General features: G+C 31.0%; 2 protein-coding genes across 3 annotated transcripts in view; one reads left to right on the top strand and one right to left on the bottom strand.

Annotated features, from left to right (window-relative positions):
- Positions 1 to 2354: 2354 nt before the first annotated feature.
- Positions 2355 to 12637, bottom strand: LOC106688353 (docking protein homolog). The gene is made up of 5 exons (XM_014432768.2): positions 11474 to 12637; positions 11197 to 11376; positions 10278 to 10434; positions 8472 to 8619; positions 2355 to 3033 (listed from the first exon to the last, which is right to left on the bottom strand). The coding sequence occupies exons 1-5, from the start codon at positions 11543 to 11545 to the stop codon at positions 2376 to 2378; spliced, it is 1215 nt and encodes a 404-aa protein (XP_014288254.1). The 5' UTR covers positions 11546 to 12637; the 3' UTR covers positions 2355 to 2375.
- Positions 12638 to 17253: 4616 nt separating this feature from the next.
- The window catches only part of Su(fu) (suppressor of fused), a 15755-nt gene continuing 5762 nt past the window's right edge, over positions 17254 to 27246 (top strand). The window contains exons 1-8 of one of the 2 annotated variants that reach the window (XM_014432770.3): positions 17255 to 17506; positions 17594 to 17686; positions 18002 to 18180; positions 18394 to 18622; positions 19749 to 19906; positions 20201 to 20276; positions 21158 to 21283; positions 25736 to 25946. In XM_014432770.3, the coding sequence (XP_014288256.1) occupies positions 17355 to 17506; positions 17594 to 17686; positions 18002 to 18180; positions 18394 to 18622; positions 19749 to 19906; positions 20201 to 20276; positions 21158 to 21283; positions 25736 to 25946 (1224 nt within the window). In that variant the 5' untranslated portion in view covers positions 17255 to 17354. Of the gene's footprint in view, positions 17507 to 17593; positions 17687 to 18001; positions 18181 to 18393; positions 18623 to 19748; positions 19907 to 20200; positions 20277 to 21157; positions 21284 to 25735; positions 25947 to 27246 lie in introns of both variants that reach the window. The other variant, XM_067048470.1, reaches the window with a different exon arrangement.

The raw sequence follows: 27246 nt of genomic DNA, 5'->3' as shown, positions 1-27246 counted from the left end.
TATAACAATATGACATAAACAAAGTAGCGGAATGGAATCAGTTTTTATATAAAGCAGTGTCTGCCAATCCAACAGAGAACTAAAGCCAGAAATTGAATATGTGTGGGTCTACAACATTCCCGACCTGTGGCAAAAGGGGAGTTCCTAGGAAAATATTTGAAAATTAAAAGTTAATTTTGAGGCATATAGTGAATTTACTTGTTCAAAACTTTCAATAACAGTTAAACATTAGGAAAGGGAAACAATCAAATTGTTCTAGCAATATGTCCTCACAAAATATTTTTAAACGAATCCTCCCATGGTTAGGAACCACTGATATAAAAAAACAAAAATTCATTGTATCACATCAAATAGTTCGAAACAATTTAACATTTTTCATGAAATACAGATACCAATACGTAATAACCAACTATACATTAAAGTTTGCAAGTGCCATAACAATATTCATCATGGACGGATTAAAAATCTAATTAATTTGTTTGCAATTCCAAATTTTAAGTTATTCCATTTATTTCATTATAAAAGTTTTCCCTCTCTTATATAAAAAATATATATATGTGATACATTACATTATATAAAAAATATACTCGATATATTACAACTTCATTTCTGACTTAACAACCACTTAAAATACTTAACAAGGCAAGCCCGATATCTAAGGAAGGCTAGAAAAGGATTATAAGCCATAAAATGAATGAAATAGGTTAGATGTTGATCAATTTGAATTTGATATGGTTCTTTGACCAAAATATTTGTTTTCACAGTAAATAAAAGGAACTATTTATAAAAATAGTAGTATAAGTAATGATTAAAAATGTACTATAGCATAAAAAACGCTGAACCTATTTCAGCCAATTTATGACTTATATTGCTTTTGAGGCTCATTCTAGATATGTTGCATTATAAATTTTTATTATATTCCTACAACTTAAGAATAGTGGTAAGAAATGACAAGCCACTATATGAGAATCGCTCATCAGAGTAGTTTTGAAAAATTATACATCTATCATTTAATAATAATCTATCATCATTTAATATATCTTATTAAATGTTTTATAAATTTCATATTCTATAATTTTAAAAGTAAACATGACGGAATTATGATGTTAAATAAACAAACGCATTAAATAACTCAATAGAACAGAACACAACAAATAGCTTTATAGAAAAATAAAGGAGCATTTTGCAGAAAGTTCTCATTGTTTTAATAAAAATTGTGGCTTGTCACGTTCTTAGCCTAACCCATTTGACTCAATTATTATATTCAGAATATGAATATGAATTATTATTCATAGAAGGCTACATATTGTTTGTTATAAACTTCATTGATTAAATCAAATTAAAATTAAACAAAAAGTGACTGCTTTATTTTCCTTTCGTAAAAAAGACAGAGGAAAATAAACATCCTTTGAACAGGGGAAATGATAATTATCTTATCTGCCCTTCCATATCAGTAAACAGAAAAGAGGAAAGTATCTAAGGCATTACTACAATATTGACATTGGTACAAATATACAGAACAAAAAATGAAAGTATCTACACATGAATTGTTTTTTCTTCTCTTTTCTTCACATCCAGAAAAAAAATTTTAGTACCATTTCTAAAATAAAAATATACTCAGTATTTTTTTCTTAATTTTAGCAAAGATTAACAGGTAATAAATATGGCATTTGTTGTTAAATTATATTCTATCAAAAATAGGCATTCATATCCTTTAAAGAAATTTCATTGGATACTATATCAAACCAATAGCTTACATACCATAATAAACTGAAATAATAAAAATACACTATGAAAATTAGGTAATTACTTAATATTAATGAATTATATGACCCAGGTTTAAATATTCCTATAAAATCAAATAAATTTTATATCACATCTATTTTCTTTTCTTTTTTTTTCCAGAACAGTTTTTAAGTAAACTTATATATTATAGGCCGATATTTATTGAAAATTGAAGTTATTACAGTCAATAAGAATTCTTAAAATAGTTTAAAAACTAAGGAATGTTGGCATTTCAAAATCCAAGCCCTCCATTATTAATTAAATGAAAGCCTTCGATTGATTTTTATATAAATATTCGTCAACATTTATAATTTTCCAACAACTTAAACATCAATTAACTCAGTCAATAAAGATTTCAAATGAATATAAATAGATATATTTTTAAAATGCGTATACGCGATGATGCGTATATTGCCTATGCCTCTAATAGAAACAAAAAAAAAAAAACTTGCTGAAAATTATTGCACGAAAGTAAATAGCTACAATACTGAATATAATAATAGTTCTAATGTAAAAAAAAAAAAAACTTAACAACCAAATAAAATAACATTTACATAAACCAACAACCATTTAAGTTTAAATAGAATTCATTAAACTCGGTGAGGTTTACAGACGACAGCATATTCTAAATCATTAGAAATATTATGGTCTGATTGATTCCTCTTCCTTATTATTCCATAACCTCCATGATCTTCGACTACTTGAGGCGAGCTCCAGTCTGCAGTAAAGGTAACCTGGGTATAGGATGGATCTAAATTCAGCCGAGATATCGACCCAAAATGATTCAACTTATCATAATTACTAGAATTTTTCTCGTGATTTAATACTTTCTGATTAGTCAGGGACTCGACAGACTTCCAAGATTCTTCTTTAAAATCTGTGTCTCTAATTTCTATCTTGGGAAGAGATGAATGTTCTATAATTTCCACTTTCTGGGCAGGAGCAGGGGGATGCATTCTCGGGGGTTTGCGCGGTGGTAATGGCATTGGCGTAGTTGACGTAGGAGACGGCGGGAGGGGACTGCGGGATCTAGCATGCATTCCTAACGCATGCTGAAACTGCGAGTCCCCAAGTAAGTTGTCCCGACTAGATAAGAGCTGTTTCATTGAAGCCATTCTAGAGCACATCATTCTGAAAATATCTTGTGGTGAGCGATGTTCTAAGTCGAACGTTCCTTCTCCACTTTCACACTTTCGCCCAGCTTCAAAAGTAAATCTTCCCTTTTTGTGACCATAACGTCGAATATATCTGTAAAAAAAAAATAATAATCAATAAAAATGACTAATTATAACTAAACATGATTAAAATAATGAATATAGAAATTAGATGTATCTCATTAACATGAGGACCAAAGTAATCAATGCATCCAGGCTGTGGACCAGTATAGAAGTTAAGTTCCACTAATCTAGAAATTTTGGAATTCTGAATTCACTTTCACAGGACCATCACAGTGGCAACCAGACTATTTTTGAGGGTATTGTTGAATTTATAACTTTCTCAAACTTTTCGAGGGTGTTGAATTTATAACTTCCTCAAACTTTTCGAGAGTATTGACTTTATAACTTCTCCAAGCACTCTTAACTCTGGCATTTTCTAAGGAATCAAGTACTTATTCTTCTTATTACTATTTTCGAGTGTATTGACTTTATAACTTCAACAAGTGCTCTTAACTCTGGCATCTTCTAAAGAATTAAGTACTCATTTTTATTCTTATAATTTTTTTTATTTTTTTTTTATGATTATGATACTAATACAGATTTTAAGTTAAATAACAGGAATATTAAATAAATAAGATGGTCCAAGCGAGGTCAAAATAACTAAAATAGTAAATAAATTAGATGGCCCAAGCGAGGTCAAAATAAGTAAAATAGGAAATGAATAAGATGGTCCAAGCAAGGTCAAAATAACTAAAATAGTAAATAAATAAGATGGTCAAAAAACTAGAATAGGAAATAAATAAGATGGTCCAAGCGATGTCAAAATAACTGAAATAGTAAATAAATAAGATGGTCCAAGAGAGGTCAAAATAACTAAAATAGTAAATAAATAAGATGGTCCAAGCGAGGTTAAAATAAGTAAAATAGGAAATAAATAAGATGGTTCAAGCGAGGTCAAAATAACTAAAATAGTAAATAAATAAGATGATCTAAAGAACTAGAATAGTAAATAAGTAAGTTGGTCATAACTAGAATAGTAAATAAATAAGATGGTCCAAGCGAGAACAAAATAGGAAATAAACTATTTATCCATTCTTTTGCTTCCCCCCTTCATTCAGAAATCCCTACAATGTGGGCGAAACTTTGGTTCATAGTATATATTTTATTTTCTATTTGACCTCACTCAAAGTTATTTTGACCTCACTCGAACTATCTTCCTTTCAAATATTACACATGGTCAATCAATGATCTTCCAATAAGAATTTTAAAATTAGTTAAATAGTTTTAGAGAAATAGCATGCAAATGGTACAGCAAATAAAAAAATACTACAAATAGAACAAAACCATTTCTAGTAAGAATCTGTCATCATCATTGAGGTGTATCTTAATTGAGACTTAACTCATGACAGCCATTTTCTGTCTCAGTATGCCTGTAATGTATAAATGTAAATATGTAATTTCCATATTACAAAGTTTATAGGGTGAGCAACACCACCGCCCAGAAGAACTATTGTATGACCTCTAAGCTTAAGATAGAGCAAAAATATTTGTATGAGGAACCCTTAAGACTTCAAAATAAAAAATATAGAATTTTAAACATTTAATTTTTTTTGCTTTTAAATCTGAAACTAGTAAACAAAACTTATCTTTTTTTTTTCCGACCAAGGCTCCCACTGGAGTCCTATACTGAAAACTTATCTTAGGCCTATTTCCAAATATCAAGTTTATTTTTCTTATCTCCATTTGTTTATTTTTGACAACTCCTTATATTATACGATATTTGCCTTCTCAACTCATAATTTGTGTTATTGCCTAAAACACCAAGTACAAGTATTCTTGTAGTTGGTGCAATGACACAAACTAGACAACACATCTTACTACAAGTTATCTCACATTGTCAATCAACAAAACAAATAACAAAATTCAGAATGAATTACTCATAAATTTTATTTTAGTACATCTTGAGAAATAGTATTAATTTGAATTAAAAAATCATTTGATTTATGTTTTCCTCTAGTAACGACTCCATACAATCATTTAATTTATGTTTTTCCTCTTGTAACGACTCCATACAATCCAAAATTCTTTGTAAAATCCTCAATCCTCTTACTTTATCACAAATAAAATGATCCATATTGACCTCAATGTTCCCAATGTAGCAGAGCTGTTTAGTTCAAAATCAGATATCCCAATGCAGAAATGTTATTGGAGTTCTACTAACGGGTAGAGTTCTGTATCATGCCGTGGTAATACAACAAATCAAATCTACTTGTTGTATTTTGAGTTTAACCCTTTTAGTGCTGAGCTTATTTTCACATATTTTGCATAAATTACTAAAGGATTTTTTAAAAAAGTACCTTATTAATTAATAGTGTAATAGAATCTTAATTATTTTCCTCAAATGTGGATGGATTTTCTTAATTATTTCTGTTATGTGCCAGGGACTTATGAAACTACTCAAATGAAATATATTTAGGCGTATTGATTAGTTTCTTGTACTATAGTTTTGATGAGCAGATAAGTAAAAAACAATACAAAATATCCAATAGGCTTTTCAATATCGGCGGGTAAATATTTTGATCCAGGAATTTCAAAAAAAGTATTATTTGTTTCTGATATGGAGAAGATGGTCAGGGCTGCAGGTCAAAAAAGAACAAAATAGCTTTCAACTATTTAGTATTATCCGATGTTTCGTCCCACTTTGTAGGGCTGTTCAAGACGATAGGTTAAACAAACATTCAATCTTTAATCAAATAATACTTTTTTCATGATTGAAACTAATCAATATGCCTAAATAAACTAATTGATACACCTAAATATGTTTCATTTGAGTAGTTTGATATATCCTTTACACATAACAGAAATAATTACGAAAATCCATCCACATTTGAGGAAAATAATTAAGATTCTATTACACTATTAATTAATAAGGTACTTTTTTTTCAAAAATCCTTTAGCAATTTATGCAAAATATGTGAAAATAAGCTCAGCACTAAAAGGGTTAAACTCAAAATACAATAAGTAGATTTAACGTGTTCTATTACAGCGGCATGATACAGAATATTTATAACGGCATATTTTAAGTTATATGGTCAACTATTTATACATTTATATTATTTGTTTCATAGGAAAAAATTATGTCAGAAGGAAATTGCACAAAAGTATCTATATCAAGGTTATCCAAAACAGAAGACTCATCTTCGGAAGATTCACCATTTTTGCTACAAATATGTCTTCTTCAATTTGTAAACATTTTAATTAAATCATCACAATTTTCATCAAGAAAAATATTTTCACTCACAGATTCACAAGTGTTTTACACTACTTGACAAATCTGACATTTTGCAGGTATGAATAAAAAATGTTTACTTTAAAAAAACATACAAAAATCAATGTTAAATTCATAGCAAAATAATTTTAAATGGTTATTTATAAATGTTATTAACTTATTAATAACGTTATACATGGGCGCGCTAAGACACGTCCGTACAAGTCGATAAATATAATCAAACTGCGCAATAGTCGGTATTCCGATGTTCCACACTTTATACGCATTAATAGAGAGTCAATCTATCGGCAGTTCGTGATTAAATACAGTTTTAAATTTTAAGAAATAAAAGAAAAAAAATTATATATACTACATTATACATAGATTTAGAGAAGATGGTCATTATTACGGTCAAGATTTCTTCTTCATCCTCTAATCTCATCAAGAAATCTTCTTGACAACAACCCCGATCTTCAAAAAATAAATAATAAAAGGAATATAGTCTAAGTATGGTTAAAATAACTTAAATAGAAAATAAACAATTCATTATGAGCCAACATTGCTGGACTTGATCAGGACTAAAAAAGACACCAATAACTAAAATTAACTAGAACAATAACATATAAAATCTACAGTACATCTTATCTTATTTTCTTCTATTTACTTTGTTCATTTTTATATAAATTTTCAAATATTTTATGCCATTTTTATAACCACACCATAGTTTATTTTTATTTCATGTTATCTTATTCTGTTTGCACGGCTCATAATAAATAGTTTATTTTTATTTCATGTTATCTTATACTGTTACTTAATTTTAGTCGTTTATATCTTCTATAGCCCCGATGAAGCCCTGCAAAGTGAGAACAAACGTTGGTTCATAATAAAAATAGTTTATTTTCTATTTGAGTTATTTTGACTGCACCCTGACCATCTTTTTTTAATTAATTATTAACGGTCGATCAACTATCTTCCCAAAAATATTATGTTTAAAAAATAAATAAATTAGTGGAAGATTGTTGATTGACCGTGTGAATAGATGAATGGAATATGGTCCGGGTGCGGTAAAAAAAAACTCAAAAAAACTCAAATAGTAGAATTATACTATTTTATTGAGCCAACGTTTCGCCCCACGTTGCAGGGCTTCGTCAGGGCTAAAAAAGATACAAACACATAGTTACAAAAGGAAAAAAGATAAAAAAAAAACATAAGTGTAAAATAACAGGGGTAAAATGTAAAAAAGTAAGATATAATAAGAAAAATTAAAGGTTGTAAATAGTAAATGAAAAGGGTAATAGTAACAGATAGATAAGAGAAGAATTCTTCTATTCTCTATTTTTTTTTTACCGCACCCGGACCATATTCCATTCATAAATAAATTAGCTAATAACACTGAATACAAGCAGTTCTTCAGTAGTACTAAATAAACACATTATTCAGGAGGCTGACACAGAAACATACAAACAGACTCAGAACTACTAACTTACTACAGATATTATGAAATCCGATGACCCCAATCATCAGGCAGCAGACTCAATCCATTTTCCAATTTTCAGGCGAATCCCTTTTCTCATTATCCTCTTACAATGCATTTGAAATGAAATATCATCCATTATACTTACCTACCCCCTATATATCATCCATTATATTTTTTACTTTCCCCCTATGTATCATCCATTATACTTACTTACCCCCTATATATCATCCATTATATTTTTTTACTTTCCTCCTATATATCATCCATTATACTTACCTACCCCTTATATATCATCCATTATATTTTTTTACTTTCCCCCTATATATCATCGATTATACTCACCTATCCCCTATATATCATCCATTATATTTTTTACTTTCCCCCTATATATCATCGATTATACTTACCTACCCCTATATATCATCCATTATATTTTTTTACTTTCCCCCTATATATCATCGATTATACTTACCTACCCCTATATATCATCCATTATATTTTTTTACTTTCCCCCGATATATCATCGATTATACTTACCTACCCCCTATATATCATCCATTATATTTTTTTACTTTCCCCCTATATATCATCCATTATACTTACCTACCCCCTATATATCATCCATTATATTTTTTACTTTCCCCCTATATATCATCCATTATACTTACCTACCCCCTATATATCATCCATTATACTTACTTACCCCCCGTATATATCAAACCCTATAGGCCCATGGGGCTTAGGAGGAAAAACATGCAGATAAAACTTGATCAATGTAATCTACCTATATGGCCAAGTGAATAAAACGCTGTTGTCCCTTATTTGCTTGAGCTGTAGGGCTGTAGTTGAAACAGCGAGGGTGTAATCACCTGGGCTCAGTTCACATCGTTTTGAGGCTTCCGTTGGAACCAACGTCACCTTGTAGACGCCAACTGAAAAATTAAAATTTTTAGATATTTCTAATAAAAACTTCTACAATGCTTATTTAATGTTGTATACAATTCATATTTCACAATATTATATGCAAACATGTTGGAGTCATGGTGTTACAGAAACAAACAATTTATAAATAACAAATTGCACAAAATTATAATTGTCTACAAAATTGTACCAATTTCTTTCCCCAAGGCATTGAATTACATATAAATTGATAACCATTCATAATAAATAATGAGCCTCAATTCATTCTCGATATTATCTATTCAACCTAAAACTTTTATAGAGTCATATTGTGCTATCATTGACCACTTTTTACAAGGATTCACTATAACATAATTTTTTTTCTTCAGATAATCATAAAACACAGAAACAACAAAAATTAAAATATTCAAGCCATTGGGGTCTTGGAGATAAAAAAATTCAGAAACCCTGTACAGTATTATTTTAGTTTTACTCTATTCACTGTGGAACCTATAAATATTGATTAGAATTGTTGGGGGAGAAAAAAGGCAACAAATGCGGCCAAGGAGGAAAAGGGTTTATGATGGAAAAAGTGACCAATGATTGCTGTTGAAGGAGAAAGTAGTCAACGATAGTTATTGAGGAAGAAAGACGTAAACAATAGTTAGTTGGATCAAACCTTCACGTTTGCTAAACCTTATGAAATATTATATAATATCTTGTTATTGAACAGCTGGTTTCTCTAAGTACATTTTTTTGTACATATTTTAACATAATTTCCTTGAAATATTATATAATATATAATTATACTGTATATTAAATATAAATTTATTTAGGAGAAAAATAGCATTTAAAAACCACAACAAGAAAAATAGTATAAAATAAGTTGTATATGTTTTAGACAGTAAAACTAGATCAATAAATTTTCAAAAAAAAAAAAAATAGAAAAAATAAAAATATAGCACTTTTTGGCCTTTTAATTTAAGGAGTTATAATTGTTACAAGAACCTGTTCAGAGGTTTCAATTGTAGATTTCCTTATCACTTATCAACAATAAAAATTTTAGTTCATGTAAAAATAATAATTTTTTGCAGAAATTGTGAAAAATGTAAATAAACACACACATACAGACATACTTTGCATTTCCAAAATCTTTCGTGACATAATAAATAATAATGCATTACAAAAATAAAGAATAACTCCAAAGTACGTGGTAAACCCCAGGCGGATTATGTGCTTGTATTGATGAATTATAAGTAACATTTTCATTTATTTTTTTATGTTGTTGAAAAACTATTTTTTTAAATCTCTCTTGGAAATAGGCCATTTATAAAGTATTAAAAATTTATTTTGAGATAAAGTTCTCTTCCAATGCAAATAGTAAAGCGCTGCAAGGTGTGGGCAGATACATTAGCTCTGTCACTTTTTGCCGGTGCATCAAAGACCAATATACTGGCATCCAGCACTAAAAGGGTTAAACATGATAAAACCACTTTTTAGACATTTTTTAATTAGCTTCAATGTGTTACTATATACCATTATTTTCTGAAATATATAATTTTTTTTCTCCAAATAAATGTGTTGAGAAAGTTCATTCAGGATTTATTTAAAATAAAATTAACATGACTCTTGGACTATTAATTCCCATTATTATTCATCATTAATTGTAAATAAATATCCATAAACATACCATCTCCACCAGATGAGCAATACAGCTCATTGTCTTCTTCTATTGTCTGTCTTGAAGCAGAATCTTGAAACGCAACACTTTGGAAAGCAGAAATCCAGTCAAGCATATCACTTTCAGAACTACCAGCAAAATAGTGTATTTTTGTTTTAGTCACAACCTGGAATGTAAAATCGATCTAAATATGGATAACAAAATTTATCAATTATTATGATAACATAGCATTGATAAATAGCAACGTTCATAATAATGCCCAAACCAATTTATTGTAACATGACCAACATGTAGAGCTTGGTAAGATCTTGAAATATTTCATTAAAAAGAGAAGATAGGAAGTAAAAATTAAAATATCATACCGTTAACTATTTCCATTCAGAGTAAAATATAAATTAATCAAAACAATTCTACCCACTTGACAGACAAGTCATGTAAGTAAGGTACTAATAAAATAAAATAACGGAAGAACAATGAGGTTGAGAAAGGTAATCAAAAATAGTAAAACATAATTTATTAAAACCTGTGTTTTGATCCAAGTTACAGTTATGAAGGGTTAAGTAAACAAGAAACAAAAATAATATGACTCTGGTAGGAGTTTAATATGGCATATATAAAATGAGAGAGCAAATACTACATTAGTTATCAATATTTTAATCAATTCATTTTAGTAACTATAATTTACTATTTATTTAATATTATTTTCAAAATGTCATGTCACAGTCCTGCCGTACTTTATACTCCACAATGGTTTGTATCAAGTATATCTAGTAGTTCTGATAAATTGCAATATGGGTCAAAACATTGGTTTTTAATACTTCGGAATACCTATTTAAACAATACCCAGAGCATCTTCTCTTTCAATTCTATTTATTCAACAAAAAACAAATAAAAAAGTATAATGGTAACTAACACTCAAACAACTTACAGTAAAAACAAAACTTTGAGTTTTTTGTGGGTCCTGAGTTATTTTTACACAGTCTTCAAGAGTAACAATTGGAGCAGATAAAGTTTTAGAGGCATTTTCTTCACTATCATAAATTTCAACTCGATCCACACCCCTTTTGCTCGAATAAAACAGTTGACAGAACTTCTTTTGCCAAAATTTCTGCAAAGTGTTTACATTTGCATATAATAAATTAATATAACTGGGGATACTCAATAATAAAGTTTTGATAACAATAAATAGAATATTGAAAACTTACCTTTTTTACTTGTCCATTTGGTGGAATCCACAGATATCCTTGTTTATATGGTACATCTAATTCCACAGCCATAATTCATTATTTATATTAAAGGATAAATTCAAATCGTTTTAGTTCCTTTTTTAACTAGGAATCAGTAAAAACACATAACATCAATTGAACATGAATGTTATCTTAGCCAAAAAAAAAAAAAAAACGTCAAGTATTCACATGAGGAAAATCGTCTGTATTATATGGTTCATTTGACATTTGCTCTATAAGTTAAAAAAAATAATAAAATAAGAAAGTTAATTAAACGATTTCAGAAGAGAAGAGGCAGAAAACGAACGGACCATCCTCACGTATCCGTATGGGAAATTCCAACATTAAGTGACAGGAGGGAATTTCATGTTGTGTGGTTGGTAGGAAAGGGTTCTTGTCACCAGTTGTTTACATCAGGTTATAACGACCCCATCACTTTCCTATTTTCTTTAATAACTATTTGACAGTTGTCAACTCATTTATTTTAACCATTGAAATGTATTTATTTTTTATATTATGCAGCTATGTCATCAGGTAGCCCCACTTCAGAGGAAGGTAAACTTTGTTCTAAAACCAGCCTTATACCTGCTTTTGTAAGATTTATAAATTTTACTAAATATAAAGTCAGAATTTATTGGCTAGATTATGAGGGTAAAAAAAGGCTATACAACACCATCGGACCTGGTGACTTTTTAGATGTTAATACATTTGTGACACACTTATGGATTTTTGAAAACAATGATAATGGAGATAGATTTATGGGAGAATGGAACTTTGTTTTCTACCCCCAGTCATGGAAAAAGGAAAATGAACTTGCTAGAAAGATAGAACCGAGATTTCAAGGCACTGAAGTAGCCATAAGAAGAATAATTCCTATAACATATCCGTTATATTCCCTCAAAATGAGATCATTACAAGTGATAAGGGATCTGGTTTCCAGCATTGAAGATGTCGCATATTTAGACCTCCCGATTTCTCTCAAAGAAGAGTTACAGGCATTGATTAGAAGGAAATTTTGTACTTTGAACCATAAACCTTACTGTAATGTGTGTCCGTTTTAAAGTTATAGTGTTGTGGCTCGGGAAGTGTTTAATACAAGATTTTATATTTAATATTTGTTCTGTTTTTTACTCATCATTTGAAACTGAAGGTATACTCAGTGTATAAATATAAACAAGATAGCAGTTAAAATATTTCAGAATTAGTGATGCTTACCTTTTATAAATTTTATCAATGATTGCATAGATGAAAAGCTGATACGGATGCAGCTTGTTTATTATGTCAAGAAAGTTATGTAAAATCAATATTCAATCAAAGTTATTTAAGAAAATGTCTAATATTTGCTAAAATTACACAAATAAATTGGAAGAACTTTTTGTGATATATGATTGCCTTTGTGTTTTCATGGTACCTTATAATTTAACTATGAAGAGATTGATGCTCAATTAACTTAGATTAAATTCTAGCTTTGCTAACTAAATGTTTTGATTTAAAATTTGCAATATTTATCAGACTGGTTCAACTTAATCTTTTAATAAGTCTCTGTTTTAAGTTGGGGGACAAGACATGTTCGATCTGAAGCACTGTTCAAACCTTTCCTCCAAGACCTGAGATCAATTAATGACAAGCAGTGATCTCATAGACCTTTGATAGTTATGAGACTTAAATTATTTAATGTGGTTTTTATAGTTGACCGTAGATCCGATATGAGGAGAAGATCGTCAGATGTGTGGTCAGTAAAGATACACAAATAAATAAAACACATTTATTTATTGTGCTAACATTTCAACCTGAATTTCAGGGCTGAAAAAAACAAAACAAGAATACAACCTTAATTTTGAGAAAAATACTAACAAACCAATTTGGTAATATTGATAGTGATAAATTTAGTAAATGATACTAATAGAAGAGAAAATATAATACTGTATAGGTAAGAATTATACAAAACAAATAATAATAAAAATACTAATAGAAGAGAAAATATAATACTGTACAGGTAACAATTATACAAAACAAATATTTTTTTTTAATCATTTGTTTTGTTTTATATAAAAGATATAAAATTTCATATTCAGTTACGGTCAATCATTTTCATATATATTATATTTTATCTTCTATTAGTATCATCTACTATCTACTTAATTTATTGTGTATATATCTAAGTTTGTTGGTTATTATTCTATTTTTCTCTGAATTGAGGTTGTTAGATCGGTTTGTTTTTTTCAGTCCGAACCTTTCAACCTGAAATTCAGGTTAAAACATCGGCACAAATCAATAAGTTTTAATTATCTGGGTATCTTTACTGATCACACCTCTGACCATTTTCTCTTCATATCAGATTAAATTATTTTCACAAGTAATATTAAAATTAGTACAAAAACCTGTACTGATGAAAGGAATATGGTCCGGGTGCGGTCAAGAAAAACTCAAATAGTAGAAATATACTAATTTAATGAGCCAACGTTTCGCCCCACGTTGCAGGGCTTCTTCAGGGCTAAAAAAGATACAAACACATAGTTACAAAAGGAAAACAAAAAACAACTAACTATTTGTAACTATGTGTTTGTATCTTTTTTAGCCCTGAAGAAGCCCTGCAACGTGGGGCGAAACGTTGGCTCATTAAATTAGTATATTTCTACTATTTGAGTTTTTCTTGACCGCACCCGGACCATATTCCTTTCATCTTCACACACGGTCAATCAATAATCTTCCAAAAACCTGTACTGTTCTTACCATTGGTAATTTGTTACTAGTAGCCACTAATTACTTATTACTACTGAACAAACTAAAGATTTTTGATTTTTTTCATATATTCTTTAAAATTTTAATGTACTAGTAGTGTTTACCAAAAGGTTGGTACTTAGTTTCATAGGATTTTCTCTTATCAGGTATAAAAATAGATATTTAAAAAAAGAAAATGCCAGTAGATCATGACAGAAGAAATAAATAAAATTCTGGATATGGTTTTATTTTGTTGCAGTTATGAAGGATACCAAGGTTTGATGCCATAATTTTTTGGAAGGGAAATGCTTCATGTGTATTTTTTGAATTAATAAACTTTTCTGCCTAACTCTATTTTCGAATTCTCTCTTCTGGTTTTACCCGACAATCTTTCCTTTCACACTCACCCTGATTCCAGGAATTATAATTTCTCCAATAACATAAAATAATTTGGAAAAGCCAATTAATTTCCAACAAAAAATATCAACAATTAGAACTTATTGGAAGATATTGATTGACCGTGTGTATAGATGAATGGAATATGGTCCGGGTGCGGTAAAAAAAAAACTCAAATAGTAGATAATTATACTATTTTATTGAGCCAAAAAGATAGGCTCAATAAAATAGTATAATTATCTACTATTTGAGTGTTTTTTTTTACCGCACCCGGACCATATTCCATTCAATTAGAACTTATGCTCATTCTCTCAAAATACTCCAGAATAAAGTCTTAATTTTAAATTAATATTAATAGATAATCAAACCAATTTCACTTATTAAGGCATCACCTGGACTAAAGAAAAAAAATCTCATTAATCTATAAGACTGGACATCTCACTTCAACAGTCTAACAAAGATTAACAGGACTGTCATAGTCGATTATTGCTTCAAAATTATTCACTGCTTAATTTGTATTTATTAGACAACTTTTATGTTCTTGAAAACAAAAAAAAAGGAAAAGGACTTCATAAAACATAAATAGCATCAGCCCTTTGTTTTTTGGGATCCTTGACATACCAAAGTGGTTGTAGTATTTTTAATCAACTATCAAAAACAAATCCATGTGGGAAGATGGATTTTGGACTTGACATCCTGAACTCACCTATTCCTTACAATTATGTTTTTAGTTTTTGTATTTATTTTCTTCCTTGGAACACTGATGAGAAAGGATATATTCATCTCCTGTCGAAGTTAATAAAATATTAGTACTCATAAACTGAAGAAACTCTCTTAGAGCATAAAGTCGGGCTAGTCGTCTACTGGGAATGTCTATCGTCCATTGCCTCAGTATTATATAGTAGACGAGATTAATATTAAGAACAGTTATTTTGAAGATTTTTTCGCTTTGGAATTATCACCTTTGATTCATCAACGTTTCAGGCACAGGTGATATCGACGAAGAGGAAAAATGTGAAACATTTACGCAAAAAGAAGCAAGTTCAGTGAATTTTCTTATTTGTAATATTATCTTCAAATCGACGATGACCACTACCTCTCCTATTTTTGAATGAGAAAGGGCACATTTCGATACATTTTTGACACCATTTCTTCTAAATTAATTTTTATAGTCCATTTATCATCACTATTTTCGCAACTAAATCCCAAGAACAGGATCGGTTCGCACTTCGCACCTGTTTGTACGAGAACTGACGAACGATACAGGTCTAATGGACGCTCTCCCCCGTGTTTGGATCGTTCGTGCGAATTTGGACGAATTGATTTTGCAGCTTTCCGCTCCCAGTGGTCGAGAGATCTCCGAGTTTCATAGTTTGTACTGTAAATCATCATGTGTACTGTAAATACTAGACAGTGTTTAGAACTTGGGATTGAATTCGTCCCGACATAGCGTTTGACTATTTGTAGATTGAATTCCCTCTGATTATTATCACAAAGCGTGTTGCTATCCTGTCAACCCCCCCCCCCCAATCAGCATTTTAAGGTTGTGTTCTTATCGAAGAAACTTTGCGCGATCGGATCAGACTATGAAAAATCAAACATAGCTGAGCGTCCGTAGTGAATGTCAAATGTTCAATCAGGACGCTCACCTAAATAAAGTTTATATGTTTCAAAGCCCGATCCGATCCTGCGATGCTTCTCCAGTTGAGACAGCCAAAAAGGGAGGTTCTACATGACATATATTTATCGTTCAAGTTTTTGCACTTGCGTTGATAGTTGATGGTACTAGAACTATCAAGCAAATCCTAATAGTACTACAACTATCAACTAAATCCTGATAAAAATATACTACTGATTTTATGTAATTCATTGAAGTTTCTAGTACAGATAATTCAAATATATGCGGGATAAAGTAATTAACTAGATCAATAAATAGGATTTTTTTTAACGATATAGTATGAAAAAAAAACTTGCATTTTCGCTATCAGTTGAATTTATGATGCATATTGTAGATATAATGATTCACGTTAATCTGGGTCCTGGCTAGAAACTCCTGTTCCCTAATTCGATTTGTTTTGACAGTTTTACTAAGGCATTCCACTTTGAAGAATAGTCTTAAATAAATCAAAAAATGGGCAAATAATTTCACTCAGAGCCAATGAGGAAAACACTTGTCTTTCCTTTATTATTTATTTTTTTAACACCAACCTGGCTGTTTCTAGCAAAAGAGATGGTCATTCTACAAGTTACAGAACTATTTCAGCCAGATTGGGAAGTTTGAAATTCAATCGGTGGGTCCGTCACGAAATAAATTTCAACCCGCCGGGCAGTATTCGATCCTGCACCGCTTTTGACGAGAAGTTGCTAGGGTGACGCTTTAAATTTAGTTCAAGACCTAGAGACCCTGCTCAGGTGAGCTTAAGTATTCTTGCCCAGTTCCATTTCTTGAAGGTCTCGGCCAAGGTAGTTTCTCCTTTGCTGATCTTATCACCTATAATAAAATTAAATAATGTACTTTTTAATTAACGAACCAGGGAAATCCTATTTATTGTATACTACACATATAGCCTGGAATAAATCTTCATACAATGTTTATATTACTGAATTGACCCCTAAAATCTTTTGAACCTCTTTGGTTTATTTTATAATAATTCCTCTTGGTGAACAGTAAGTAGTGTTCCTTATACAATGGGGTGTGTTTAAGAGTTGAAGTTATTATCAAGACTACTTTTGGAATTACTTAATGATGGAGGACATTGAAGGTAAGAAATATTCCCCTCCTTGCAGTAGTCAACCAGTTTCTCCTCCTGGGCTGGAAGCTTTATATGTTGCTTGTAGAGAAATCTACCCTGAACAGCCAAATCCACTACAAGTAGCTGCTGTCATTAAATACTGGTACATGTACTTTTTTATTTAGACCAAAAGATTAAAGTTGTTTTATCCAAGTCCTTTGTTATGCTGTTTACTTGTGAATTTGCTCAGGCTTGGCGGGCCAGATCCTTTGGACTACATTAGCATGTATTTCAATCGAGGAAATGCTGACTTGGGAATACCTCCTCATTGGCATTATATAAGGTATTATTTTCTATGTTGTTTTAATTGAGGTTGGAGTTGTTACTCATATGTGTTATGAAGTCATGTACAATTGTTTAAGGCATTATCACATAGTACACCTTGATCAGAACACCATTTATTGATATTTGATATCCTACATGTTGATATAAATTTTGTTGGTGTTAAAAAAATTTCTTGAATTTTAATTATCAGTGTACTAAATGCTATCAATGATATTGTTCAATTCAAGTTGTCCAATATGGTCAAATTAACTCTGAGACTCAGCTACACCTGGCTAGATGAAAAATAGTTATATTAGTGTTGTTAATGTTTCAGCTTCGGATTAAGTGATCTACATGGCGATGGGCGGGTTCATGAAAAAACAGGACCTGGAGAGGTGTCAGGGTTTGGTTTTGAATTAACTTTTCGCCTGAAACGAGAGCCTGGTGAAACTTCTCCTCCAACTTGGCCCGCACAATTGCTCCAGTCCTTGGCTAAATACGTTTTTCTTTCAGGTATATCATTTGTTATGGTGCTTCCTTCTAAATGATAATTATACCAAAAAATCTACTAATTTGAATTTTTATTTAAGTGTTGTTTTTTTTTATGGATATCGTGCTCTTATTAAATGGACATATCATTTTTTGTTACCTGGATTTAAAATAATATATAATATATAAAAATATTAGAGGACTTTGATTAATATTTATGTATTAAATCCCTTTCAGGAAATGTATTATATGCAGGGGACCATGTGTCTTGGCACAAGGCATTAGATTCAAGTGAATCATTAATTGAACACATACTTCTTATGGAGGACCCTCAATTCAAAACTGTTTTGACACCTAATGGAGAAGTTTCCTTGATTCAAGTTATTGGAGTCACTAAATCAGAACTTGAATGTGCCCAACGATGGTCTCCTCACGGAGTGATAGAAATACTTAAGAAAATTCCTGGGTAAAATTTCTATCTTTGACTTATGGTTTTTATTAATTTATCCTATTACTGATCATGAGAGATAGTTGACCGTGGATTACTTATACGAGGAGAAGATGGTTTGGGGGCAATTGAATAAGTTGGTAAAATAACATAATTAAGGAAATAAAATAAAAATTTGAAGTTATATAATGCAAATAGATATGTGTAAATTATGGAAAGAAAAAATTAAATTGACAGAAAGAAAATATATATAACAAATGAAATATGTAACCATAATATTAGATAAAGAAGCAAACTAAGAAGTTAAGTTAAACAAAAAAAGTGAATAGAAAAAAATAAATAAAAATTGAAAACAACAATAATAATATATGGTGAACATAACTAATAACATGGGAAATGAAAAGAATAGAAAAGGAGGGAGAATAAATAAAGATAGGAAAAAAGAAGAGAATAAAACATAAAACGAACCTGTTAGCTTGAAATCTTACCGCCAAGTGGGTTCTGCGCTGTGAACGGCCAGACTCAAAATTAAAAAATATGTTATGAAGATGACTGTTTTTTTTTTGTTTTTTTTTTATAAGAGGTAATGTTACAAATGGTTAAAAAATAAGAGAAAAGCGTGGTGTGAGAGGGTGATGACATTTTTTATAACTAATGTTATTACTGCTTAATTTTTATCAATTTATCTTATTACCGCTTCATTTTTATCAACTTATCTTATTACTACTTTATTTTTATCAACTTATCTTAATATTGATATATAGGAAGATGGTCAGGGTTGCGGTCACAAGTGAAACGAAAATAGTTTACAACTATTTATTTTCCAACATTTCGCCCCACTTTGTAGGGCTTCATCAGGGCTGTCCAAATAAATAAGATGAACAGACCAAACCAGTCTGTTCATCTTATTTATTTGGACAGCCCTGATGAAGCCCTACAAAGTGGGGCGAAATGTTGGAAAATAAATAGTTGTAAACTATTTTCGTTTCACTTGTGACCGCAACCCTGACCATCTTCCTATATATCAATTTTTACGGTCAACTATTTATACATATATACTATATCTTATTATTGCTTCATTTTTATCAACTTATCTTATTACTGCTTAATTTTTATTCTCTTTAAATGAATTTATACTTTTTAGAGGAGCTTGCGGAGGTGAATGGTTAGTCACTGACATGAGGAGGGGAATGTCGATGTTTGAATTAGATCCAAACTCGCCCCAACTAGTGAAAGAAGGGATAGAAAAAGATGGTTCCAATTTAAGCGGTGTTGCTGCTGTTTGTTCATGGAAAGAATCGAGTAAATATATAATTATCTTACTACTTCCTCATTCATTGAATAATAATTTGGTTTCAATTACAATTTTTGGAAAAACTAGTGTATAGATTCTCGCAAATCAAGGAGATCCTTTCAGCATCCATTATAAGATAAGATAGCATATTGATATATGACTACGTATCTTTGTAGCAAGGAATTAAAATTAAGTTTAATTAGATCAAATTTTTAGACTACTACCTTATATAAATTTATAATATTTTAAAGTTTTCAGAAAATGTTTTTAATCTATATATTTGGCTTTAATGTTTTTTTTAGGAGAAGCAGAAGAAGACAAATATGGTGAAATTGTTGAAAATTCACCTACTAATAATAAATACGGTTCATTTTCACAGTGAGTTCTTATATTTATTACTGTTTGCACGAATGATCAAATTATCATGATCTCACTATCAATATAAGCAGCATTATATTGCTAATGAAATTTTATTGTTATACTTACCAAGACCACAAATATGGCAATAATTTATTAATTGTTGTTGTTTCTGATCAGTATCTTACAAATTAAATAACCTTTAATTATTTAGGTCAGTGTTTCGCAACTGTAAGTGTCAGTGGTGATGAAGACGTATATATATTTTGGTAACTGTCCACTGAGAGGGTAAAATTTATGGTTTGGTCACAAAAACTCAGCTTTCCATGTCTGAGGAATGTCTCTTACCAAAGGGTTTAAAATTCTCTAATTCCAGACGAGGGCATTTAAAAATTTTCCATTGAGAGCAGTGACAGTGATCATTTAAAGAGGTTTCACTGTAAATGGGTTGCTACAATGCTATTGTGTCATTTTCTCTTTGATTGCTTACCAATTTTCATAAGTTGTTAGCAGTAAACAACTTGGTTGTTCAATTACTTGGAAGCAGCTCACAATACACAAAACCTTTGTAACCTCACCAATTGACAGCATGATCTTTTTCAATTAACTTTATTGTAGATGATCCATTTTTCATTCCATTGATAGTTTTTTCAAAAAAGGGTTGATGTTTGAAATTTATATCACAAATATTGATTCGTTGTGTAAGGTGAATTTTCTTCAACTACCTAACCTAACCTCAAACATAAATATCCTTACATTGACAAAAGAAAAGCAAAATAAAAATAACGCTACCTACTGGTGAAAATTGATCTAAACATTTTTTAGGAACACTGACTTAGGTGGTAAAAAAAAAATTTAGTAAAAAGTTATGTTTTAAATTATTATTTAATTTATTCTTTTAGTGGGTGCAGCAATTCTTGGCAACAGGAAGACTTTGAATCTACTGAGTTATTACAAAAAAAAATTTTAGAAAATGTGATGCTTACTTTCAACTATGAATCGGGGAAATTGTTGCCATCTGTTATCAGGTTGGTATGAATGACAAGTTTTTATATTCTTTATCTCTCCCCTTACTTTATATTCCCTTATTCTCCCCCTCCCCCCCCCATTATGGACTTATAAGTACTTCAGGCTAAGGTAGTGCCTGGAATGGAAAGGGCACAACCTATTAAGTATTGATGGTTACTGGTAGAAGTTGGGGCAAAATTTTGGCTCATAATAAATATTTTTATTACTATTTGAGTTCTTTTGATCGATGAATCAACGATCTTCCAATATTTTTGCTTATACATGCTCTAATCTGTTTTTCTTGATACACCTATATTTTGACCGATGAATCAACGATCTTCCAATATTTTTGCTTATACATGCTCTAATCTGTTTTTCTTGATACACCTATATTTTGACCGATGAATCAACGATCTTCCAATATTTTTGCTTATACATGCTCTAATCTGTTTTTCTTGATACACCTATATTTTGAAAACAGTTCATCCAATTTGGCCACAAAGTTAAGGAATAGGGTAAAAAGACCTAGTCCTAATATCGATTTTATCCAGTACTTTTGCTTATGCATACACAAATATTTTTCTTGACACGCCTATATTTCTTTCGTTAATGATTCGTCTGATCTGGCCCAAAGTTGGGGATTAGCGTGATATGGGTCTAACATCAATTTTATAGTATTCAATTTATTACTTCTAATATAATCCATTTCTCAGTCAGTAGAATTTCAGTTAAGTAGAATTTTAGGATTCATACAAATCAGTTCTTGTAGCTTACATGCATTTTAAATTAATATCGAAAAAAAGTTCATATAAATAGAGATCATAAAATTAATAATAATTTCAAAACCTAGTCACCAGGTAACATAATTAATAAACCTTGATTTAAAAGAAATTAAAAAAGCTCAAGTTAATTTAAATGAGAACGTATGATCTTAATGTCATTAGTGATTTAAAAAACTATACACTAGATTGCATAATAATTGCATTAAAATAACATAAATTTAAACAATTCAAATAAATGGATCTTAAAATTTAAGAATAGGCACAATATTATTATGCTTAAAAAAATATAAAATTTTAAATACCATTTCCAAAAACTTTTTTTTTTTTTTTTACTATGCCAAAGGAGGCATTTCTGGCATTTTGTTTCGTATAGCCCAGTAAAGTTTAGCTCTGCATCTCACCAACTTCACACAGGACGCAGTCCAAAGATTCAGTCACTCCTATTCTCTTCAGGTGGTGCCGCAAATAGTCATGTCCAGTAGCCAACCTGAAGCATGCCACTGACACCGCTCTTGGTAAAGTCAATGGAGGGCGCCTCTTAGGATCTAGCAATGCCGCCCAGTTCTTGCCCCCACATTCTCCTCTACTCCTTTTCTCTGCTCTTCCAGTGATGGCACTTCGGGCCATTTCTTTCGCCATGTCCATGGTGATAGGGAGAAGCGGCTGTGGTTGGCTAGCCCCTAACCGTGCAAGTCGATCTGCCTCCTCATTCCCAGGTATACCGCAATGGGCTGGAATCCACTGCATTACCAATGCTTTAAGTATTTCTCTTTTACATTCTATGGATTTCCGGCATGCGAGAATTCTAGCGTTAGTTGAGGGATGTTCAGACGCTATTGCCAGCAGTGCTGCCCTAGAATCCGACAGCAGAACTATCTTCTTTGCGCAGGCGTGAGTAATCTTTTCTAGAGCTAAAGTAATTGCAGCTACCTCTCCATCAAAATTGGTAGCGTTTGCTCCAGCAGGTGCTGACAGTTGGAACAGGCTACTATAGACACCTGCACCCGCATTTTTATTTGCCTCTGTAGCTGACCCATCGGTGTATATATGGATCCATTCTGGCTCAGGGTAGCGCTCGGCTATAGTGGCCAATGCCACAGTCTTTAGTTCTTCCGCTGAGGTCATGGATTTGTTGATAGGCATTATTAGATCCAGCACTATAGCATATGGACACGTCCAAACGCTTTGTTTAGTCAAGTCAGGCAGAGGTTCTCTTATCTCAAAGTTCAGGCCTAGGCTTGTGATAATGGATTTTGTTGCCTCAATAAATGTTAGCTGCGTTTTTAGTTGCCTAGTATTACCAAGAGTGTTGGCCCAGTAATCACTACCATTCCTAAGCACGCGCTCGTAAAGGATGACGGCATTTATTTTTCGCCTATCTTTTAGGGACTCGATCTCTGCCTGTAATTGCAGAATCGGTGTCAATTTAGCCGCACCGGTAATAATCCTCAATGCCTTATTTTGAACTATATCAAGACATCCCAGCACTGAATCGGTAGCTGTGACCATAATCCCAGAGCCATATTCCAGGACTGGTCTTATATATGACCTATATGCATGTCTTAAAACCTCAGTGGTTGCTCCCCATTTTATGGCTGTGATTCGTTTCATAAGTCGCATTCTTGATTCTCCTTTTCCAATTTCCAAAAACTGTAATATCCCTTTTTATTTTTTTTTTTTTTAAACAAATAGTTTAATAATAGAATGGTAATTGTTTTCTCAATACTGCAAATGAACTTGAGTTAAGCAAATAGCAAGCTAACCAATTTTTATCAGTCATAAGATGGTAAATCGAAAACAATGGTTGTACAAAATGATATGGTATTCAAAATGAAATATTGTTCTATTAATCAACATGGTGGCTCCATTTTGAAAGTAGGAAGAACCACTTTTCTATTGAGCAAGTAGAGTTTAATTATTTTCTAAGTTTTATGGTTTATTTGCAATGATAACATTTCTAATAAAATCAGAAAACAATGGAAGAAAATAAAATCATCTTGAAAATAGATTTCAGCTGTCATCATTGCTGAAAACTCAAAACAATTGGGCCACAATTTAAATTTAACTCTACTATAGAAATTTTGAAGCTATAATGGACAATTACTAAAAAGGATTGCCAGCATATTGAACATCTCCTGGGAGTACTCAGTTCCTGATTATCCTTTATCTGCAGTTTTATGGTGAATACATTCCATTTGTTGCACTGTTAGGATGTGCATCCCTTAGGAAATATATCATCAAGAATAGAAATCCACAATCACCATATTAGCAAGTTAGCTCGCTAAGTATTGTAATTCAACCACACTTGACATCACTAATAATCTTGTAAATTTGTTGTAAGAATATTATTAGAATGTAATTGTAATTTCCCTGTACTTAGTAATCAGATGCCCTCATACTACTCAAGTAAACAGCTTGTTAAATTACATCAATTATAATTCTCTAGCTTAGTCTTTTTATTCAATTTAACTTTTGAAGCATCAACTTCATTCACAGATCTGAGCACATGTCTTATTTAATTTATTCATTATGTATTTCATTTAATTAAAAGCTTTTAAACTTAAAATTTTACAATACATATCACCTAAATATAGAGTTTTTTTTGTATCTCAATTTAATTTTTAATCAATATATGGGTTGAATTGATATCCAAAGTTTTTCTGGTTCTTACGTATTAACGCCACCACAGTTGTTTGCACACAGCAATCTTCTTGTTCATACTCGCACGAAGTTACCTTTGGTTTCCTTGTTGCCTTGTTGTTTGCTGATTTTTGACCCCATTTTTTAGTAACAAAATGTGTATTTGGGATTTGTCAAAAATAGAACAAGATGCAATTTTATTTCTTCAGGAGCAAAATATTTGACCTAGTAGCAATTCCCATGATATGAAACTATATTTTTATAAACGTAACCTTTTGAAATGTAATTTAAGACAGTGTGATCAGTAAGTGGGACTTAGAAAAGAAACCTGGTTTGAGTTGAGCAGAATTCCATTTTGTTCAGCTTTAGGATTCATATACTGCTGGTGCGAGGAGCTGACATCGGTTAAATTTTGTAAAATCCGATTTATCGGATAAAACTGTTATGGACTGGAATAATTACATGCATGAATTATGTATCTTGAATATGGAAAATGGAAAGGTTACCAGACAAATACAATAATAAAAGAAGGATTCCTACATGCTAAGGCTAATCATAAATACAATTTTATTGGTCCTGATGCAGGAGTTCATACACAAACAGTTGAGAGAATGTGGAGTAGTGCTAAATGGAGGAACAACAGACATGGGGGGGGGGGTGGCGAGACATTTCAAATCTTATTTATCAGAGTTCATATAGCGACAGCATCAGGTGAAAGAAAATAGAGACTGATTTGAATCTATATTAAATTCTATATCGGCCCATTTTCCACCGAAATCTGATTAACTACGTAAATAAAATGTTTTGAATTTTAAAGTGTTTTAATTTTATTTTGAGAATTAGCAGAATTTTTGCTGCAGTCTTGACCGACTGGATGGATAAGAGGGGTTCTACTCTTTTTAAATAAATACTGTAAAATTAAATTTTATTTAAAAAAATATAAATCATGACTTGTTAGTTTTTAAAATATATTGTTTAAAGAGATATGTGAAAGCATTTTTTTCATTCAATAATTACATTTTTCTAAGTTTTACCTAATTCTTTTTACAGAGGAAGAGTGATGCATGGAAGACATTTTTCGTTTAAGGCTGTTACTGGAAATGGTATGATCACATTCGTGGGGGAAGGAGTCAGTGGCAAAAGCGTGGATACAGAGCACCCTTACGTTGCTACGGGTCCGTGGCTCCAGGTTCTCATACCAGATTCTTTTGCAGAACAGATGGCCTCTGATCTTGACGTTTTAGACTCTGACTATGAAAAGGTATGCTGTCATTATGCCCTTCCGCTTAGGAAATTAATAATAAGGGTCTAATGTAAGTTAATTTCTATTTTCCAGATTTCTAAACTTCGTTTTTCCTATTTAGTTGTTAATCTCTCTTTTACCGTGGTTGATAACACATTAAGCTGTGGTGGCTTGGGAGCTTGTGTGATGATAAGCTATTGTTAAGAGAGGGGACCTTTCTAGCTTACATTCCGGGTGGTGGGAAAAGCTCTAGCTCCTTCCTGTCATCTTTGGTTGTCCCCAAACCATGTTTAGTACGATCCCAGCTTCCACCAGCTACGATTGTTCTGTGTTCTGCTGCCTTTAAGGATTTTTACATTTCTTCAATTTATTTTCTAAACTATATAAATTTGTTTACTAATGCTTTTTTTTATCTTCCACACTTCCAATAACATTTGTTTAAATGCTAAAATGCCTTCTTTTTTTTAAACTTTTTTACTTAAAATTTTCCCCACATTGCTTTGGATTATTTCACATTATCTAAATGTTGTATAGAAAAGATGGTGATATACAATAACTTTCTAAAATCCTTATTCAGTAATTTAGTTTAAAAACATTCATTTATCAGCTAATTGCATACATACTCGTTGATTCAGTGGCATATACAGGTGACAACAATGTGTCGTGGTTAAAAAAAAAAATATCTATAAGCTTTATTTGACTAAATATTACATTTTAAACATTATATAATGCTCATTTAAATTACAAGAAAAGGAAATGTCATCAAAGCATAAAAATTATGTTTTTAAATAGTTTGCCAGGTTAATATAATATAATATGTGGTCAGAGTGTTAATATAAAGGGAGAAAAAAGCATATATAAGGCTGTGTTTTGGTATTTTGCTTGTGAGTGAATGTTAAAGAAGCAATATCTTTTGGGTACTGTTAGAAATAGCAATCGCTTATCCAATTTGAAAAATCCTTATAAAGCATCTTATATAAATTTATGACATCACACTACCTACGACCCATGGGAATGCCATGACAGTACTTATCAAGCTGAAATTATAAATTAGCGTAGTAAAATTTCAAGTCAATCTAGAAGTAATTCCTTTTAATAGATTCTAACCTAAAACTATTTTAAAAAGACGATAGGAAGTTTACCACTCCCTGAGAGTGTGTAGGCCTAATATGTCAGATTTTTTCAAAATGGCTGGTAGATTAACAGTGTAAGTTATGCATAAATGGTTATTTTAATAGGAACTTATTTTTACCAGGCTGTGGTGTCCAATAGGAAACTTATTTATACCAGGCTACGGTGTCCAATAGGAAACTTATTT

Source organism: Halyomorpha halys, unplaced genomic scaffold, assembly GCF_000696795.3.
Source record: "Halyomorpha halys isolate HHAL.00 unplaced genomic scaffold, Hhal_1.1 Scaffold1112.1, whole genome shotgun sequence".
Classification (NCBI taxonomy): domain Eukaryota; kingdom Metazoa; phylum Arthropoda; class Insecta; order Hemiptera; family Pentatomidae; genus Halyomorpha; species Halyomorpha halys.
The sequence above is the reverse complement of the archived record's forward strand: the minus strand, read 5'-3'. Positions and strand labels throughout refer to the sequence as shown.

Coding starts and splice junctions, on each gene's coding strand:
- LOC106688353 (XM_014432768.2), bottom strand. CDS start 11,545: ATGGCTGTGGAATTAGATGTACCATATAAACAAGGATATCTGTGGATT. Junction 10,435..11,196: donor CTCAAAGTTTTGTTTTTACT/GTAAGTTGTTTG, acceptor TTTACATTCCAG/GTTGTGACTAAAACAAAAAT. Junction 8,620..10,277: donor TTGCTCATCTGGTGGAGATG/GTATGTTTATGG, acceptor TTAATTTTTCAG/TTGGCGTCTACAAGGTGACG.